The 17,489-nt window shown below is 40.0% G+C and overlaps 1 protein-coding gene across 4 annotated transcripts in view; it reads left to right on the top strand.

Annotated features, from left to right (window-relative positions):
• Positions 1 to 319: 319 nt before the first annotated feature.
• CTTNBP2 (cortactin binding protein 2) overlaps positions 320 to 17,489 on the top strand; it is a 77,966-nt gene continuing 60,796 nt past the window's right edge. Inside the window, exons 1-2 of one of the 4 annotated variants that reach the window (XM_059847155.1) lie at positions 320 to 552; positions 12,745 to 12,852. In XM_059847155.1, the coding sequence (XP_059703138.1) occupies positions 12,790 to 12,852 (63 nt within the window). In that variant the 5' untranslated portion in view covers positions 320 to 552; positions 12,745 to 12,789. Of the gene's footprint in view, positions 553 to 864; positions 1,085 to 12,744; positions 12,853 to 17,489 lie in introns of those variants that run through there. The other 3 variants (XM_059847156.1, XM_059847153.1, XM_059847154.1) reach the window with 3 other exon arrangements.

Below are 17,489 nucleotides of genomic sequence, written 5' to 3'. Positions count from 1 at the left end.
TGCAGAGTAAACAGTGTTGCAAATTCAGCTTATAATAGATAAGTTGGTTCCACAGGGCAGTACATTTAGATTTGTTTTGGTGTAGGTCCCCACTGGTCCCCATTGCCAGGCCAAAGCAGTACAGCAAGACCCTGAGAAACATCCCCTGGAGAGGGGCAGAGCGGGATGCTCCGGGGCGGGAACATTGATCCTTTGTAGTAGTGGGTTCAGCGCAGCTGCCAAAACCTTCCTCTGGCAGGAATACTAAACATGATTTGGCTTCAGTACCCACCTAGAATGACAAAGGGCAGCCCCAGGTCAGGATGCGCGCCAGCACCGCGTCTGAGAGGTGCCAAAGCACTGGGCCTGGCTGAGTGTTCTCACAAAAGGTCTGAAAACATGCCTTTAAAATAAGGCAGTCAAGCAATGGCTGGCAGCAGAATGTTCCCCCAAACCTCTCCACAGGGGAGGGGGAGGGAGAGGTGACTCCTCCAGTCAGCACCCCCAGCAAGGAAGAGACACAGTTGCCTTTCCCTTAACGACTTCAGTTGGTTTAAAGGTCTCACGGATCAGGTAAGCCAACCCACTGCAACTCCCTGTTTTTCGTCCCATCCACAACCTCTCCTTTCCTTCTCCTGCTGCTAAACCACGGGGGTGGATAGGGAGGAGAGCAATGCGTGCGTGGGGCCCGGGTAGCGCGGTAGCGGAGACACTCCCCTCCGCCACCATTGCGCGCCGGCCGCCCGCGGCGAGGTCCCGCTCCCCCCTCCGCCTGTCTCCGGGCCGCCGTATGGAGGACGGGGAGCGGGTGGGTGGGGAAGCCCGAGCGCCCGGCGGCGGGACTCGCTCGCCTCTGCCGGCGCAGGGGTCGGCTCGGCTCGGCTCGGCAGCCCCGCCTGCGCGGCGCCGCAGGGGTTAAGCGCCCTCATTGCCGACGGGATCGCTGCCGGCGGGGAGCGGGTTAAGCGCCTGGCGGCGGCGGCTCCGCCACTCGGCTCCGCACCGCGCTCCGCGCCGGAGCCGATACAGCGGGAAGATGGCGACGGAGGGAGCGAGCGGCGAGCCCGGCTCTGGCGGGCGGGAGGACTCGGCGGCCACGGCAGCGGTAATCGGCCTGGCGGGAGAGGGGAGTGCGACCCAACCGCGGCGAGGAGGGTTTCCCCATGAGGTTGGGACGAAGCGGTGCCTGGAGACCTGCCTCCGCCGCTCCGTCCCTCCGCCCTCCTTGTCCCCCCGGGCGGGACGGGGTTCGCTATGGGACCTGCCGCCGCCGAGCCCCGTCCCGCCCCGGGCAAGAACAGAGAGAGGCGCGGGGTGTCCCTCCCTGCGGCTCTCCCTCTTCCCTCAGCGGGGGCGGTGGGTTCTCGCCCCCATTGTTCCTTCCCGCTGCTCCGGCGCGGGGAGCGTCGTGCGGCGCCCGTGAGGGGCATGGAGGGGGCTCTGCTCCCCGTCTCGCCTCTCCCGCACCCACCGCCCTTTTCCCGCTGCTTCGCACAGCGAGGGGGCTGCGCCCCGGCTCTCCGGCAGGGCTGAGGTGCTGACAGCGGCTGGGGCGGCGGGACCTGTCAGACCGGGGCGGGGGGAAATGTTGCTCTTTAACCCTTTGCCGGGCCCACAAGGCGCTTGGCTTTCGCCTGCCTCTCGTGAGGCGTTTTCAGCGCAGAGGCACCGTCCTTTTCCCCCGCCCCGAGTCCCCGTCCCGAGCGCCGGGAGTGTGGAGACGTCTCGGCTCCCAGGGCCCGTGCCCCAGGGGCAGGATCTGGCTCCCCGCTTAAAATACCCTCAAAAGCCGAGCAGAACGCCCTCCCTGCCGGCGTGTCCTCTCTGCGGGTGGGTGAGGCGGCTGGGAGGGAGACGGAGGGATGCGGTGCGGTGCCAGCCGATGGTTAAAGCGGTGTCGGGGGGAGGCTGCGCTCCCCTGGGCCGGCTCTGGGCTCCTCTCTCCTGCTCCACACGCCCCCAGGCAAGGCTGCAAGGCTCGTCTTCTCGGGCGGTCTGCGCCTCTGCTGGGCCGCGGCTCCTCGCCCGTGCCCTTGGCAGACCTCTGTCAGCCCGGCGGCTCTCCCTGTCCCGCTGCATCGCAGACCTGGCGTGGTCCAGCCTGTCTGGGGGCTTCCCGGGCGAACCAGCCCTAGGTACTCGCCTGGCCGACAGCCGCAGATCCAGAGTCAGGCTGGAGCTGCTTGGTCTTGTAGCCACATGCGAAGTTCAGGGCAGTAAAGCCGCGGTGGTGCCCGATCTGATTGGGATCGTTCCTGAAGGCGACGACTCCCGAAGCTAGGGGCACTAGTTTCTCTGAAATTTAGGTTATTGCTAGCATTTTATTTGTTATTATCTTGTTTACTTCCAAATATGCACTAGTTCTTATCTGAAACCTTGTTCCGTCTATGTATGTAATTGTCCTTGTGTGTCTTAAAATCTGCAGTGTTGTGGAAATTCAGTTTTCCTTTAAAAAAGCAAACCTTATGCAGTGCATATTTATAACATCACTGTCTGTTAAAACAACGATATAACGATAAAATGAATATTAAGGTAAGAATTACTAAAAACAAGCTTAAATACATTAAAGCCCAGATTTTCATCAGAATTATTTATACTAAATTCTTTAGTCTATTCATATTAATACCACCTTAATTTTCAGTTTTGAAATATCAAACAAGTAGCCTGTAATCAAGTAGCACTTCAATATTGCACTGTTAGGCAATGGAGTATAAGTCGCTCCATATAAGCAATTTGCTATAAGCAATTTGGTGTTCTCATTGTGAAAGGTAGGAGGGCTAGCTCTCCACTGCACACTCATTTTAAAATATGTTTTAAAAAGTGAAGAGATGCTAGCATGTCAACTGTGTGTTTTTCCCTAACAAAAATAATAGCTATGCATAAGCAATTACAAAATATTTTTAAATTTTTGCTTTCCTTTTTAATTTACCTTCAGTCATTAATTTTCCTTTCATGCTTTTTTCCTTACCAGTATAAACATTTCATTGTTGATTAATTTTCTCTTGTACGGGAAAATAAAAGGAAAACCTCTGTGCAATGATGATTTTCTAAAATACATTTATAATACCTAAATAATTATTTTGAAGGGTTAGTATAGCTTTTCTTTTCTGTCTTTAAACTAGAGATACAGACTTATGGATTGGATCATCTGGCTTACTTCTTGGATGACCAGAATCATTCAGATGACTATTTTATAAGTCACACTAAACTTCAACTTATAACCAAATATTGTTTTCAGTACTGATTTAGGTTAGATTTTTATTGGGGTTTTAGATTTGTTCTTTTTTTTATTTTTTTTTCTTTTAGTTCTCAGAATTCTGATTGCACAAATGGTGCACTAAAAAGCTGTGAGCTTTTCTGAGCTTTTTCTGAAGAAACAGTATTTGTATTAGTAATGTGTTAATGTGTAAGTTTTATGATGTGAGCAGAAGGTGTGTGACACAGGACAGTGCAATAGGGTTTCTTGATACTAAATACTATTCTTGTGTCTTGATACATGATCAATAACATCACTGGAAAATAAAGCACTGTAGAAAAGGAAGTGCTTTAAATTCACCAGGGAATTTGACTGCAAAAGCCTAGACTGTTCTTTAGTGTGTTATTGTTATTCTGAGTTTTCTAGGATAAAGCACAGCATTTGTTGAGCCCATCACTTCTTTCCCACAAAATACTGGTACTTTTATGGTGGTAAGGATGACAGGCAAAAATGGCAGGGGAGTGGTTCTGGTCCTTTTTCATACCTGCTCAGCATGATTGCACTGAAGTCACTGAAATTGTGTTGATGTAGCTTGGACTAGAATTGAGAGAAAACATATGTGTGTGTTTTAAAACATCTTTGAATGACTTCCATCTGCCTAATGTCTACCAATAATGATTATATAATAGCAAGAAATAATCCAATTTGACAGTCTTTTTGTCGAAACATTGAACATCAGCCTGCTGTGCAGAGAGGGTTGGCTTGTCGCACACTTCAGCTTCAGTGTAGATTTAACAAAGCTTATGAAAAGCCTGTTATAACAAACATGAACTCTGTTGAAATTGTTCAGTAAAATTTTTGAGTTTGAATTTGCTTGACCAGTGATCAAAAGCATAAAAGTTATTTTCTCCTCAAAGACGGTACCTTCAGCTGTCTGTAAAGCTGTATGTATAGCAGATATTGATAGAGTGGAATATTGACTCCACTAGAGTGAGTAAGGTTGTTGCTACAAAATTGCACTGAGAATGTGTGCATACCCCAGAGGGTCACTGTGGGTTTCTGTGGGTTATGTAACAGTACAAAAAAGTTATACTGCATTAAAAATTATCAATACTAAAAAAAAAACAACCCAAAAATCAAAAAACCAACAAAAAAAAAACAACGAGAGAAATTCCAAGATACTTTGTGATGACATTGTGGGGTATTTTATACCTAGCTTTGTGTATTCACTATTTATTGATCTGTAAGAATATTAGTAGTAGAACTGCCGTTCTGGTCAATGTAGTGAAATGCTAAATTATGGATTGATCATATCAATTATATAGGCTGATTTAGATCAGTTGGAAAGATTCTTATCTAAAAACTACTGCAAGTAGTAGAAAATGAGACCATAGCCTTGAAAAGCAAAGACTATATCTCTTACAAGAGATTGCATCCTAGAAAATGGTCACTTACAGAAGGACCGTTAGCAACCCTCTTTTAATCTGAATACAAGTTTTCAGTGTTGCATGATCATTCAGAGAAGTTATTTTCTTGTAGTCACATGTGTGATGCCATTGTGTTTCAGCATGTAGGTGACAAGCAGAGACAGCACAGTTCTGTCTGTTCTAGTTCTTCTGCTTCTCTGTGGTGAGAGATTGGTCTCGATCCATCTTGCAGGGACACTTCAAGCCTCCTTTCTTCCTCTCCTCCCCCTTCTCCAAACTACAGCACTGCCTTTTCTATGCCTTCTACTCCACGACCTGCAGCACATCTTCTCTTCCTGTGTTGTGAAGATCTTTGGGGATGAGAAAAGAAAGCCACTGAATGCAGTCCACTTTGTGAATGTTCTCTTCCAAGTGTGGACTGTCACACTGTCTGTCATTAGAGGTGAAAATTCTGAGCCAGATATGTGAAAGTGACATGGGAGGTGTAAAGCTGATGGATGCAGTAAGTTCTGTTGTTTTCCCAATTGCTTTGACTTCATTTGTGTGAGCATTGTTTTGGCCTCAGAGGGAATATACCAAGATAGGAATAGAGTTGGAAATTGGGACAGGAAGAAAAGATCTCAGGAGGACAGCAGTTTGCAGTGTGGTTGTGCACCTACTCCTACCCAAGAAAAGGAACAATTGATTTAAAACACCTGTATAATTCTTGAACGTATAAACCAGAAGCTGTCAAGTAGGCTCAGGGAAGATGTACTGGTATGTACAAGTGATATACAAGTTAAAGCTTTCTTGGACACTGTTTTTTGGTTCTCTCATGGCTCAAAGTAAGGTGTAAAATTCTGGAAAACAGAGATAACTTCGATAGTGTGTACCCATATCTGTATTTAATAATTTAATAATTGCCTTACAAGTGACTTATTTGGAAGCAACTTGCTGAACAGAAATTGCCCATTAAATCTAAGAATTTAAGCATGATTATAGAAGATTTGTGGGCCTCAATCTTTATAGAAGCCTAACTTGCAGTGAACTAAAAAAATGAAGTGTCTTTGTGGCTTTTATAGATTGCAGAAATGTTTTAACAGCTGTGACAATATCTGGGTATGTATAAAGGTCAGTGTTTTGTAGGGGTTGGGGGCTGTTTGTTTGGGGTTTTTTTGTTGTTGTTTCCAAAACAAATTTCTCAGCTCTGAGGTGTATTTGTGGTTAATGTTGAAACTGTTAAAAGTTTTGCTGTTGGCTGAAGCCAAGAAAGCCCACAATAGCTAACCAAAACCTCCCCCACACCGTTTAAAGAAAACCTTCTGATAAACCCAGAACACTGGGGAGGTGTGCTTGAGAAGGGCAGAATAAGTGGGTAACTTCTTGTGTTGAACAATCCAATAAAAGTCATTGAGTTAATGGATGTTATAATTAAATGCATATACAGAACCCTCATGATCCCTTAGGTATGACTATGAAATTTTATGAGTCTTGAATGTTAACATCAGATGATGTTCTCTTCAGCAAAAAATTCCGTATTAGCTGGGGAGCAAATTCAATGACATTGCTTTTCCTTGAAAGATATTTCTTTGCTTTCATACCTGTTTCTGTTACTAAGAAAATTTCTTAAAGGTTATATCTTCTGAAGTTCATCTTGAATGTGGTGGGAAGTTGACATGTATTTTTGCAACAGATAATTTCTGGTGAAGCAGGGGATCACAGATTCTTTCCCTAGTTCAGACTAAAGAACAAGCCTTCCACAGGCAAAGCAATAAACTGTGGTTTTCCCTGAAGTGTTCATGAATACTATGTGGATATTATAACCACTTCTTTTAGCAGTCTCTCTGTTTGCAGTTTTCTTTATTAGAAAAGGGCTATGATTCATTGACCACATACCCACTTCCTTTCATAGTTGGTGGGGTGAAGTAAGTGCCTAGAAAGACTAACCTGTTTTAAAAACAGGTTTGTGAACTTCACTGTTTTTGAGTGAAGTGACTTAGGCAGCTGGCTCTTGAAGGTATGGGTAGAGGTGTGAATGGGTTCAAACCACTTAAATTTAGGTGTCTATGTGTATGCACAATATTTAATATCCTATTACAGTCAGTGGAGCCATGAGCAAATAGTTCTGCTGGTGGTTAGCTGAATAGCTTTTTTGTGTGTTTGACTGGGCTGATTCTACTCCTTTGGAAATGAAGGGACATCAGGTACCTGGCTTGCATAGCTGGTACCATTAGGTACCTCACTTACATACATACATGCAAGACACACCTTTAGTGGCCCATATGGGATACTCTGGGGCATTCCAGCTGGATGTCTGCTACTAGTGCAGTTGGCATGGATGATTCTCCTCAGCTCTGTATCAAATCTCTGCCTGTCCCAGAAAAGCTGTCTCTGATTCCTGGGACATTTACTACTACATAATAAGTAGTTCTCGATAGGAAACTAAAGAGAATTAGTGAAAACAGATATTTGTACTTGATCAGATGAGTTGTACCTGGGAAACATACTTGGTTTTGTAAAACCTACAAATCATGGTTGTGTTTCTTTGGTGCAGTTATTTCATTGGTCTGGCAGATGAGGGGCCATCACTATCCTAGAAGTTTATTTTGTGTAGCCTAATAAGTAATAGCAAACCTTTTCAATTTTTCGAACCTTATCTGGGAAGTCTGCTATGTGAATCCTCAAGAGGATTCTGCTGTGTATTGATGAGAACTCAAATTAAAATATGTAATAAATTTAGATATGTACCTTCCCCTTTCCTTCTGAAAATACTTCTTTTTTTTACTTTGACATCTTTTCCCTATGTGTATTCTTGTACACCATTTTTATCCTTCTCCCCTCCCCACTCCCACCCTTGCAGCCCTCAATTATGTTCCACAGGTTTTTTCCCCATATCCTGGATTGTTACCCAGCTCCATCTTTTAAAAAGCTTTCTGAGCAAGAAGGATCTTGTTTCCTATGGTCATTTGTGATTAATTCACAGCTAATTTGTTTTTTACCTTTGTTATGTTTCAGGAAAGTACAAAGTTGTGGCTTTTATAATTTACCTATCTCTTCCAGCTTCTGCTGAAGGCAGCAGAGTTTTTAACAGTTGCTGTGATAGCAGAATGAAGAGCACTTTTAGTTCCTGAGGTTGCCAGTACTATCCACCAGGCTATGTCAGCAAAACCAAACTATTAACACTCTCTCAAAATTTTGGTGGGTTTTTTTTGTTTTGGTTTGGTTTTTGGTGTTTGTTGGTTTTTGGTTTCTTTTTGAGTGGTGTGTTGCGTTTAACTGTAAGACTTTTACCATTTCTCTAAATTGCTTTGCATATGAGAAAGACTCCAGTCTTTTCCTGTGCCTCATGGTGACCTACCAATTTCATCTTCTTTTTTTTTTTTCCAAAGCCAATGGAGGCTGGAAAACGCCTTTCCAGTTTGATCACTGCTCTTCTGAGTAGTCCTTTTCTTGTTCAGAATTGATGGATTTTTCTTCCTTTTGGCTTGGCACAGCTTATTTTAGTCTTTAGCAATGGTAGTATCATTTTGCCTCTATGATTTTTGTGACACACATGCAGGTTGTTGGAATGGTTTTAGCTAATTAGCAGTTTGCTCTATTGTTGGTGCACTTGCTGCCAGGCAGCATACACCCTGTACAAAACTGATCTGGAAGAATAACATGGAGTTTTGGAGACAGAGAAAACTGAAGTAGTGTTTTTCAGGTACTTTATTCTTATAGATCAAATAAAACAAACATTTTGAAATCTGAAAGAGGTAGAGAAAAAAGTTTTCTTGTGTTTTGGTTGTATATACAAAATATCTTCTAGGGCAACATATTCCCATATCTCTGTTATAAAACCAATACAATGGCTGGCTTGGTTACATAGTTGTTAAGCTGATGGTTAAATTTTTACAGCCTGGCACTCTGCCACAAGTAGTCTGACAAAACCCCAGGCGACACACAAGCCTTGAGCTACTAATGCAGTTTTTATTTTCTGGAGATCTAAGACCTAGTGCTTCACTGGAAGATGTTAGAAAGGTTACTTTTCTAGATCTAACCAGCAGCTTTTTCTATGACTTAGCCAAGCAGTGCTGCATCTGATTAACAACTTGGGGCAAGTCTGCCATGACTGACATCTTGATCCCCAGAAGATGGCACGGAGTATTTAAGAGGGAGGATAGTTTTATTTCATCATATGCTTTATCTAGTCAAGTCTTTAAGACATTTTTACAACTGTGCTTGAGAATATTTCAGATGTTTAAACTATGCATTTTGGTCCAGTTGGGATATGTTGCAGCTCTGTGAGTGCTGATTCAGAGATGTATGAATGGGGAGAAGACATGGTAGCATCTTCAGTGACTGCCATGCACCCTCTTATCCTGTGTGAATGGATTTGATGTTGCTTATCCATAGTGAACAAGTTGAAGATGATATTAAAATACTGGAAAAAGTAGTCATTCCAATTTCAGAATTTGCCAAATAAAGTTGGGAGGGAAAAAAAGTCTCAGTGAGCATAAAATTGTTAATAAACAAGACCAGAAAAATGATGTTATTTTCTTTCATCCTAAAAAGCATTTTTCTGTTTGTGTGTCTCTTCTGGTTGATTGTGGACAGTTTCATACTTTAAAACAAGAAGGCATCAGACAGAAGTAACTGACAATAAAGGTGGTGATTCTACACAAAATGTGTAGTTGTGCTGTGGAATGCTGTGGATGCTAAAATTACATAAAGATTCAAAGAGCAAGGGGGCAAGTTCACAACAGATATGTCAGCTGAGGGCTGCTATATACAAAATGACAATTTCTGGCTCAGAAGGTGAGCAAGCTGAAAATTGCTGGAGGTTGAGAGAGTATTTCTGAGAAGTATCATTATGGGCTTGTTTTGTTCTAGTCCTGATTTCAAGGCATCCCTTATTGACTGCTTTTGGAGAAAAGATGCTTGGGTAAGTGGCTTTTTAGCCTCATATGCTAGAGTCTTTTAGATATGAAGTGGTTTTGCTAGTTCTTATTTCATGTTTTTAAAATTAAAAATAGAAAAAATAATTTGAATATCTTGTTGGAATGTCATTCTGTTAAAGTTTCTTTGTGTTTATTTATATCTAACCATAAATTGCCAGAGAGCACACTTAACTGTTAGTTTTTGTTGTCTTTTCTTATGTTCTAGTTCAAGGTGTACACTTGAACAAAATTTATGTAATTGCTTAATCAGATGCTTAGTTAAAAATCTCATCACTGCATCACAGTATGTTGAAGAATGTCTCTGGTTTGTTAAGAATGTTTTCATTTATGTCTCAGATATTAAATGTTTCACCAGTGATGGTCAGTTTTCTGACAAAGATCTGCCTTTATGCGTATACTGTACTTTTGTGGATGCCCCTCTATTACTTGCTTTATATTTTTGGAAAAAAAAAATCCTTGCCTTAGTTTTCCGTATGAAAAACGGAGACTTTATTATAAAAGAAGTTGTATGAAGAAACCAATTCCTATCCTTGAAGTATTAGGTTTTGTGAAGTGTTTCACAGAAGAAGGATGGTGGATAAGTGGTCCTTGTATCTGACTGAATTAAATTTAGTAATTAGAAGTGCCAAGTGTGAAAACTGCTGCAGACAATAGGTAAAATCTACTCTACTGAAAGTAGATTACATGAGGAGCTGTATAAGTTTTGTGACTTTTCATTTTATATGTGTCCTTAGATCAGTGAGCATTATATAGAATTGTGAGGAGCACTGTGAGAGGCTGCTGCAGCATATATTGGAAAAAAGCCTTCAGAGAAACTGGTTGTTTCTCTTGATTCATTGGTATGGAGGGTAAGAGCTACTTTTTGGATTGCAGGAATAGTTCACCCAGGCAGCAAAAATAGAAGATAACTGTTGTTCAGGCCAAAGTTCCAGTTAGAATGGATGGCCCCATCTTCAAAACAGTTATGCTTAATAGAAATAGGGTGATTGGAGCATTTCTTATGAGGACAAACTGAGGGAATTTTTCAGCCTTCAGAAGAGATGGCTGAGAGGGGACCTCATCCATGTTTATCAGGATCTGAAGGGAGGGTGCAAAGGGGATGGAGCCCAGGCTGTGCTGAGTGTTACCAGGCAGTCACAGGAGAGGCAATAGGCAGAACCTGATGCACAGGAAGTTCCACCTGAATATGAGGAAGAACTTCCTTACTGTGCGGGTGACTGAGCGCTGGAACACGTTGCCCAGAGAGGCTGTGGAGTCTCCCTCACTGAGATATTCAGGATCCATCTGGACATAATCCTGTGCCATGTGCTCTGGGATGGCCCTACTTGTGCAGGGAGGTTGGTCTGTATTACTCACCTACTTGAGGAAACTCAAGCCAACATATATTGCATGTAAATAGCTAAATTTCTGGCACAGAGTTCTCACTAGCCGTTTGTGCACCTCTGCGTGTTCTAACTGCAAAGTAAAAGTGTAGCACAGTAATACAAATACAGATCCAGCTTTTGGGTATTTTGGATCTATGGCCTTCTAGCCTGAGGGAAGAACTGTTCTGCCATCCTCTAGCCTTGAAAAAGTAGAAATGGTACTTGCCTTAATCTTTATTGGATTTTTCTTTACTGAAGTTAAGTTCCTGAGTAGCTTAATGTAAAGATTGTATGTGCTTTGGGGAAAATACAGTGTATCCACATACACTGCTCACCTAATTTGGCAACAGATTACTTCATACTGAAGATAGCTGAGTGTTTGCTTTGCAGGGCTTTCTAGTAAATGCATCTACATCATAGCTAGGGAATAATAGCATATTGAAAATTAATCTGGGCAGCTGAATCTAGCACATAGAATAATTTTTTTTTTTCTCTCCCTGAAAGTAATCCCCTTCTAAATTCATTAAGTGCCTATTTGTGTTAGCATTGTGGATGGTGAAAAACAGATTTGTATTAAATTTATCTACCTTTGTGATTTTGTGGGCATTATAGCATTTTCCTCACCACACCTCCAAAATCCAGACTTCCAGCTTTGTAGTGTTTTCTCATGTAGTACTTGCTCCTTTTCTTTAATTCTTTTAGTTAGCCAATTCTACACTTTTTAGATAAAGACTTTATGCAGTACTTGAGATGTGGGTTTACCAGGCGTTTATATAGCAGTAAAAGGAGGTTGTTAACCTGTAAGTGAAGAATTATGTGCCAGCTTCCACATGAAATAGCTGTCTCTGCCACTTCTCTATCCTTTTTCCAGGTTATTGAGGAAGAACTTGAATAAGGCTGGTCCCAGAGGTGCCCCCTACTTACCTGTTTCCATCTTGGAGAGTGGTTGTTACCCATGATGTTTGTTTCTTATCCATGAAGTGTCTTTTATTCCTATACATTTGGATAGGAGTTTCTGTATAATATTGAATACAGAACCTTGTCCAAAACTTCTGGGAAAATTCAAATACATTAGTGTCCAGTGGATCCACTTCACCATGTGCCTGCTGACATTGTTACAGAACTGTAGCAGTTTGTGAAGTCAGTTTGGTTTTACAGACTCTGTGCTGATATTCCACTGTACGCTGAGTATGTGCTCAATGATTTTATTCATCAGTATAAACTCATTCTCCTATCTTGCTCAGGGTGGCAGTCAGACCTACACCTTTCTTAGTAACTGTGGAGTGGAAAGACACTGCTGCTAAGAATGTTAGTGCCTCTTAAACCTGAACTGTTCCCTCCAGCCAAATAAATGAGACTGCAAATAAAGCATGCACATAAGACTTCATTTCTTTTCACAAATTGTTCTTCAGAAGTTCCATTCAGCCCAGCGTGTGGTGTTAACTTGGTAGCTGTTTGCACAAGTGTCTTAGGTGTGCCGTGGTTAAGATCCTTTCCCCCTCTCTTGCCTTCCTCCCTCTAGTCCTATTTCACATCTGTTCCATTGTTTCAGCCTCTGTGAAGGTGCACAAGGGAACTAAGTCACAAAGTTAGCCGCTTTAGCATTTCACCTTTATCATCCACAAGACGTTGCAGGAATTATCCCTTGCAACAATTTGAAACTATATAATATGGGAGAGCTTTAATTTCTTTACTTAAAAAAATAATCAGACTATCTGCTATTAATTTTAACTTTATATAGTACAAATAAAGACACCACATTTTGACAGCTATAGATGAATGTTGACACATCTGTGTTTTACAGTAAATTACAGTAACTGTTGTGGTCAGTGTGCTCATCAGTGTTTTATTTCTTACAGACAAGAGAGTTTGATGTGGATAACCTGAGCAAGCCAGAACTGCGAATGCTTTTGAGTGTAATGGAAGGAGAACTAGAAGCACGAGACCTGGTGATCGAAGCCTTGCGGGTAAGTTATCGGTTATGGTGATTTGCTTTTGGGCTTTTTTTGAAATTCTCTTTTGCCACTTCCTTTATACTTTACATAGAATATTGTTAGTGGAGGAGTAAATTGTGATTTTTAACGTTTTGGTTTACTATATCTCAGTAATCACAAAATATGTTCTTGTTTAGTTGTAGCCATTTAGTAACTCTTTGTAATTTTGGTCTAAAACACCAACAAAAATTCAAACAAATAAGTGAAACACCTGTGATATTGCTTGCTCTTTAAATTATTTTATATTCTAAAGTCTGTTATTTGTGAAAGGAAGGAATAACTTCAAAGAAAAATTCAGTCCATTTGTAATTTGTTCTGATGGGCTATATTCAGTCATACACTCTAATAAGTGCCTTCATTTTCAGTGAGATGGAAGTAGAGACAAAATTCAGGTAATCATATCCACTCAGGGAAATATTTTTGTGGCTTTTTTGTTTGTTTGACTTTTTTAATAGGTGAAATACGAGATACATGCTCTTAACAGCGCTTGGAAGTGTTTGGTTAGATTTTTACTGTTAGGCACATGTGAAGGTTTGTTTTCTGCTTCAGAAGATTGTGGTCTGAAAGGCAGCTTAGTTTATTGGAAATGAACAAACATAACTACTTTAATTAAGATATTATTTTTTAAATGACCATATTGATTTTAATGTTCCTCTAGAACAAAATAAAACAGAGCTGCCAAATAGACTGCAGGTTTGGGTGAAAAACAGTATCCTAAGTTTTAAAAATATTTATAACTTCATAGTTGAATAAGGGGAAATTGTACTCTTCAAGGTATTGAAAATATTGTAAAGCAAAACCTTAATGTAATAAAATACATCTAGTGCAAATTTTTAGTAGTGTGTATAATGATTATCAAGTAGTGTGGGAACATTTTCCTCTTGAAATGTCACAGTAACAATTGTAAATGCATTTTTATTCAGTTTTAAGTTGTTTTGTGATATCTTCAGATCACCTGTTGCAAATGGAGCTTTAAAGTAGCTGTCATTGATGTACATGAATTAATAACTGAAGGCTTTATAGGTATAAATCTCTCTTAAAAAATGCAATTATCGTTTTATAATGACAATAAGACACTAGGAGCAATATTTTTCTGGAGTACTACTGCACTTTGAAGTTATTTTGTGTTTGGCCTTTAGTTATATGCATATGTTGAAATGTACTAACTTTTCATCTGGGATGGGGAGCGAAGATAAGTTTAGTCAGTAAAATGTTGATTTTTATTGAAGTAAGGGAATTTGTGCCACATGACAAATTAGAAAGAATCAAACCCAGTGTCATGTGTAACAATTAATGCTTTTTATTGTGCCTTTTATTCATCATGTGCTGGAGAGTTTCCATTGGATTTAAATAAATTTTAGATACCCCGAAGATCATTTTTGAAACAAAAGCAAAATTTCAAGAAGAAATTTCTAAGAAATATGCAAATGTCATCTGTTTACTTCCACATTTCCACAGTGCATTGTTGTTCTTTATAATATGCTCAACTGATTCCTGTGTGAAATGGTTACAGTAATAATTGATCAGGGCACTTTAAATTGCTGGAAAAGTTCAGCCCTTTGAAAACCAACATTCTTGGGAAAGTAAACCTTCATGATGCTTAGAGTCAAATTTCCAGGTTTATTCTCCAAGTCATAAGTTCATTTACTGTGGAGAAGAGCATCAGGATTCACCTCAAAGGATCTTTGTGTAAATCTTTCTCATTAGCGTTCTGATTTTGTATAACCACTACACCAAGTGACTAACGTGATTTCTCTTTTTTTGAATTTTTGTATTTTAGTAGCTTTATGATCATGGTTGTGCTGCAATTAAAATTAGATTCAGAATAGCATTTAAAACATTAAAATTATTCCATTAATGAGAAATAACTTGCTGATTAATTGCTATTGAGTATCCATATAGTTTAAGATGGAGGGAGACTTAGCTGCTGCCTCCATCTGTCTCAATTATCCAAATAAACTGTCTGCCTGTAATAAGGGGATAATTTATTCCTAATGTGCAGGTAATATGGCTGTATAATCAAAGCACAGGTCTGGCCTCCCACAACTGTGGCCTCAGATAGAGCGTTCATTTGTTGGGGGTTTTTCCCAGAAAAAAAGTGGTTGCTGTGGCTGTTTATTTTCTAGAGGATTTTGTGCATTGACCCTCATATGAGGAATTGATGTGGTAGTCATAGCTATCAAGAATATTTACAATTACTAAATACTGCTTCTTGTGGTAATTCTCTCATAAAGTTAAATCATTTGTAGGTTATTTTTCATCTAAAAGCCCCATTCAGTTGGGATTTCTGTTTATTGTAAAAATATGTTTATTTGCTTATGTAGATTTCATTAGGTGGTAAATGGTAAATTGAAAATGCATTCTTGCTTTTATGGTATGCATTACTTCATGTGAACAAAAAAAAGGCAAATTCTTACCATACTAGATTTTTTAATGTACCGCATTGCTTGGATTTAGAACAACTTTATTTGGTTGTTGAGAAAAATCATTAATGAATTTTAAAAAAAGTAATTAAAAGAACTGCCAGTACCAACAGTGGATATATTTTTGGTTAATTAAAATTGACTACAGAATCAGTGAGCTTTTATTCTGAGCTTAAGTGAGCTCCAGATCAACAGATAAATTCTGTATATGTGCTGGCTGAGTCAGGAAGACAATATGTGAATGGCAGCATGAACTTGGTTATAGGTGTTTCTTCAGTGTTGGAAAGCCCTACTATATTTAATTTTTACTGTAACTTCCTAAGACATGAAAGCTTATTTTCTATGTATGTGTTGGTACCAACATCTGTTTAATCTTTCACCCAGTTTCTGTAAAATCTGACAAAATGCTAATAATTTCAAAAATAGGTAGTGCCATAAAACCAGGCAGCTGAGTAGGAAAATTCATACTGTTGCTAGGGCCTTAGTTGAAGGGAAGGAAGAGATTTTTGCTGTCCTTTATTGAGCACTGTGTAGGAATTGTGGAGTACAGAGCTGGGAAAAGTCAGACTTTGCTAATTTAACTGCTCAGAGAATTTGAGTTAGATTATCTAAATTTATAAAAAGATCATAAGAAAAAAGTCACTGCTGTAGAAGCTAGTTCTGGCTGAATTTTATCTCCCTGAATCTAAGCATTTTGACAAGTGTGCAGCTTAATCAGTGGAGCTACAAATAAATCATAGTTTCTGTATTATGTCCAAGTAGAAATCCATGTAAGATAATTTGTGACTTGCCCTAGCAGAAGTATATGAGTTCTTGAAGAATTTTGTAATGAAGGTACAAATATTAATGTAATGAAATAGGTAAGTCAAAAGACAGAAATTAATGCATCCTGTAACAATGCTTCATACTCACATTTAAGTTTAGTGACCCATTCTGTTAGCTTTATTTAAAAATCTTGTAGTCTAAAAATGCAAGATTTAAAAATAAGGATAAACAGCTTTTAAGAGAGTATAGTGATTATTGTGTAGATTTGCACAATGTTTCTTTGACATAGCTAATGCATAGTATGTTGAATAAGCTTTCAGGTTCCAGCTCTCCTGTTAATCATTTTAGAATTACTGGGATATCAGTATTCAATTGCATGAGAAATTCAGTATTTTAACACAAGTCTTCCCAAAGGGAGGATCACAGAAAGCTCACTTGTTTTAGAATGATGAGATTTTTTCATAAATTATGGGTAGCTTGTAAGTATTGGAGTTCATCATGATAAAGGCCATTTTTTACATATCTGTTATAAGTGTGTGTGAATGAACGGCTTGAGTGAACCTACCTTGGCATTCTGATTAAGAACATGCTTTTGAAGAAACTGTCCCCTTTGTCTCCACCTAACTTTGCTTTGATTTGCCTCACAGACTGCTCTTGGACTGTGTCAGCTGAACTGACAGCAGCTAGTGCTAAGTAAGACTTCTTTTTTCTTCCAAAAAGCAGGACCACAGGCACATGGAGTCTTGTTTCTTCATGGAGTCTTTTTCTTCCCAAAGGGTGTATTCCATTTTTTGCTTGAGCTAGTTTCTTTTCAAGTCCTGAGCTGCTCATTGTGGAAGGCTTTTATTGGTAAACTTGTCTTTAAATTTTGACCCACAATGATTAAACACTGAACAGTATAGTTTTATTTTAATCTCACTGAAAACATGAACTGTTTTGATGATAACTGGCAAAAGTAGGTGTATTTCTATATCACTTTTTCAATTCAGTAAGTATATGTATAGATCAAACAATATTTAAGACACCCTGAGTTTATCATAGTTTATCATAAGAGTATACTGTATAATTATGTTAGATTTTTGGTGTGTAATTTGGAATGATACTGGAATTTCTTTGCAAAATGTGTGGCCTTTCATGCTCACCTGCATTTTCAGTAATGCATCGGCTGTTCCTTGGAAAAAAAAAATTGCAAGGAGAGCTGCGGATACTTGCAAGCTGTATTTGCCTACTTTGACTTGTCTGCTTACCAGAGTGTCCTGTCTAGCTAAAGGGCTTTCTTCAGTTGGCCAAGACAGACTTGCCTGCTGTAGGCTGAGATTTTGGGTTAAAAAAATTGGATTTATCAGTTAGAGTTTCCATATCCTTTTAATGTTATTTGTTGTCTTTTGCATCTTGTCATGGGGTGATACTTGGTTTTGTCTG

The sequence above is a fragment of the Haemorhous mexicanus genome, chromosome 5, assembly GCF_027477595.1.
Source record: "Haemorhous mexicanus isolate bHaeMex1 chromosome 5, bHaeMex1.pri, whole genome shotgun sequence".
In the NCBI taxonomy this organism is placed as follows: domain Eukaryota; kingdom Metazoa; phylum Chordata; class Aves; order Passeriformes; family Fringillidae; genus Haemorhous; species Haemorhous mexicanus.
This window is presented reverse-complemented; position numbering and strand designations above follow the sequence as displayed.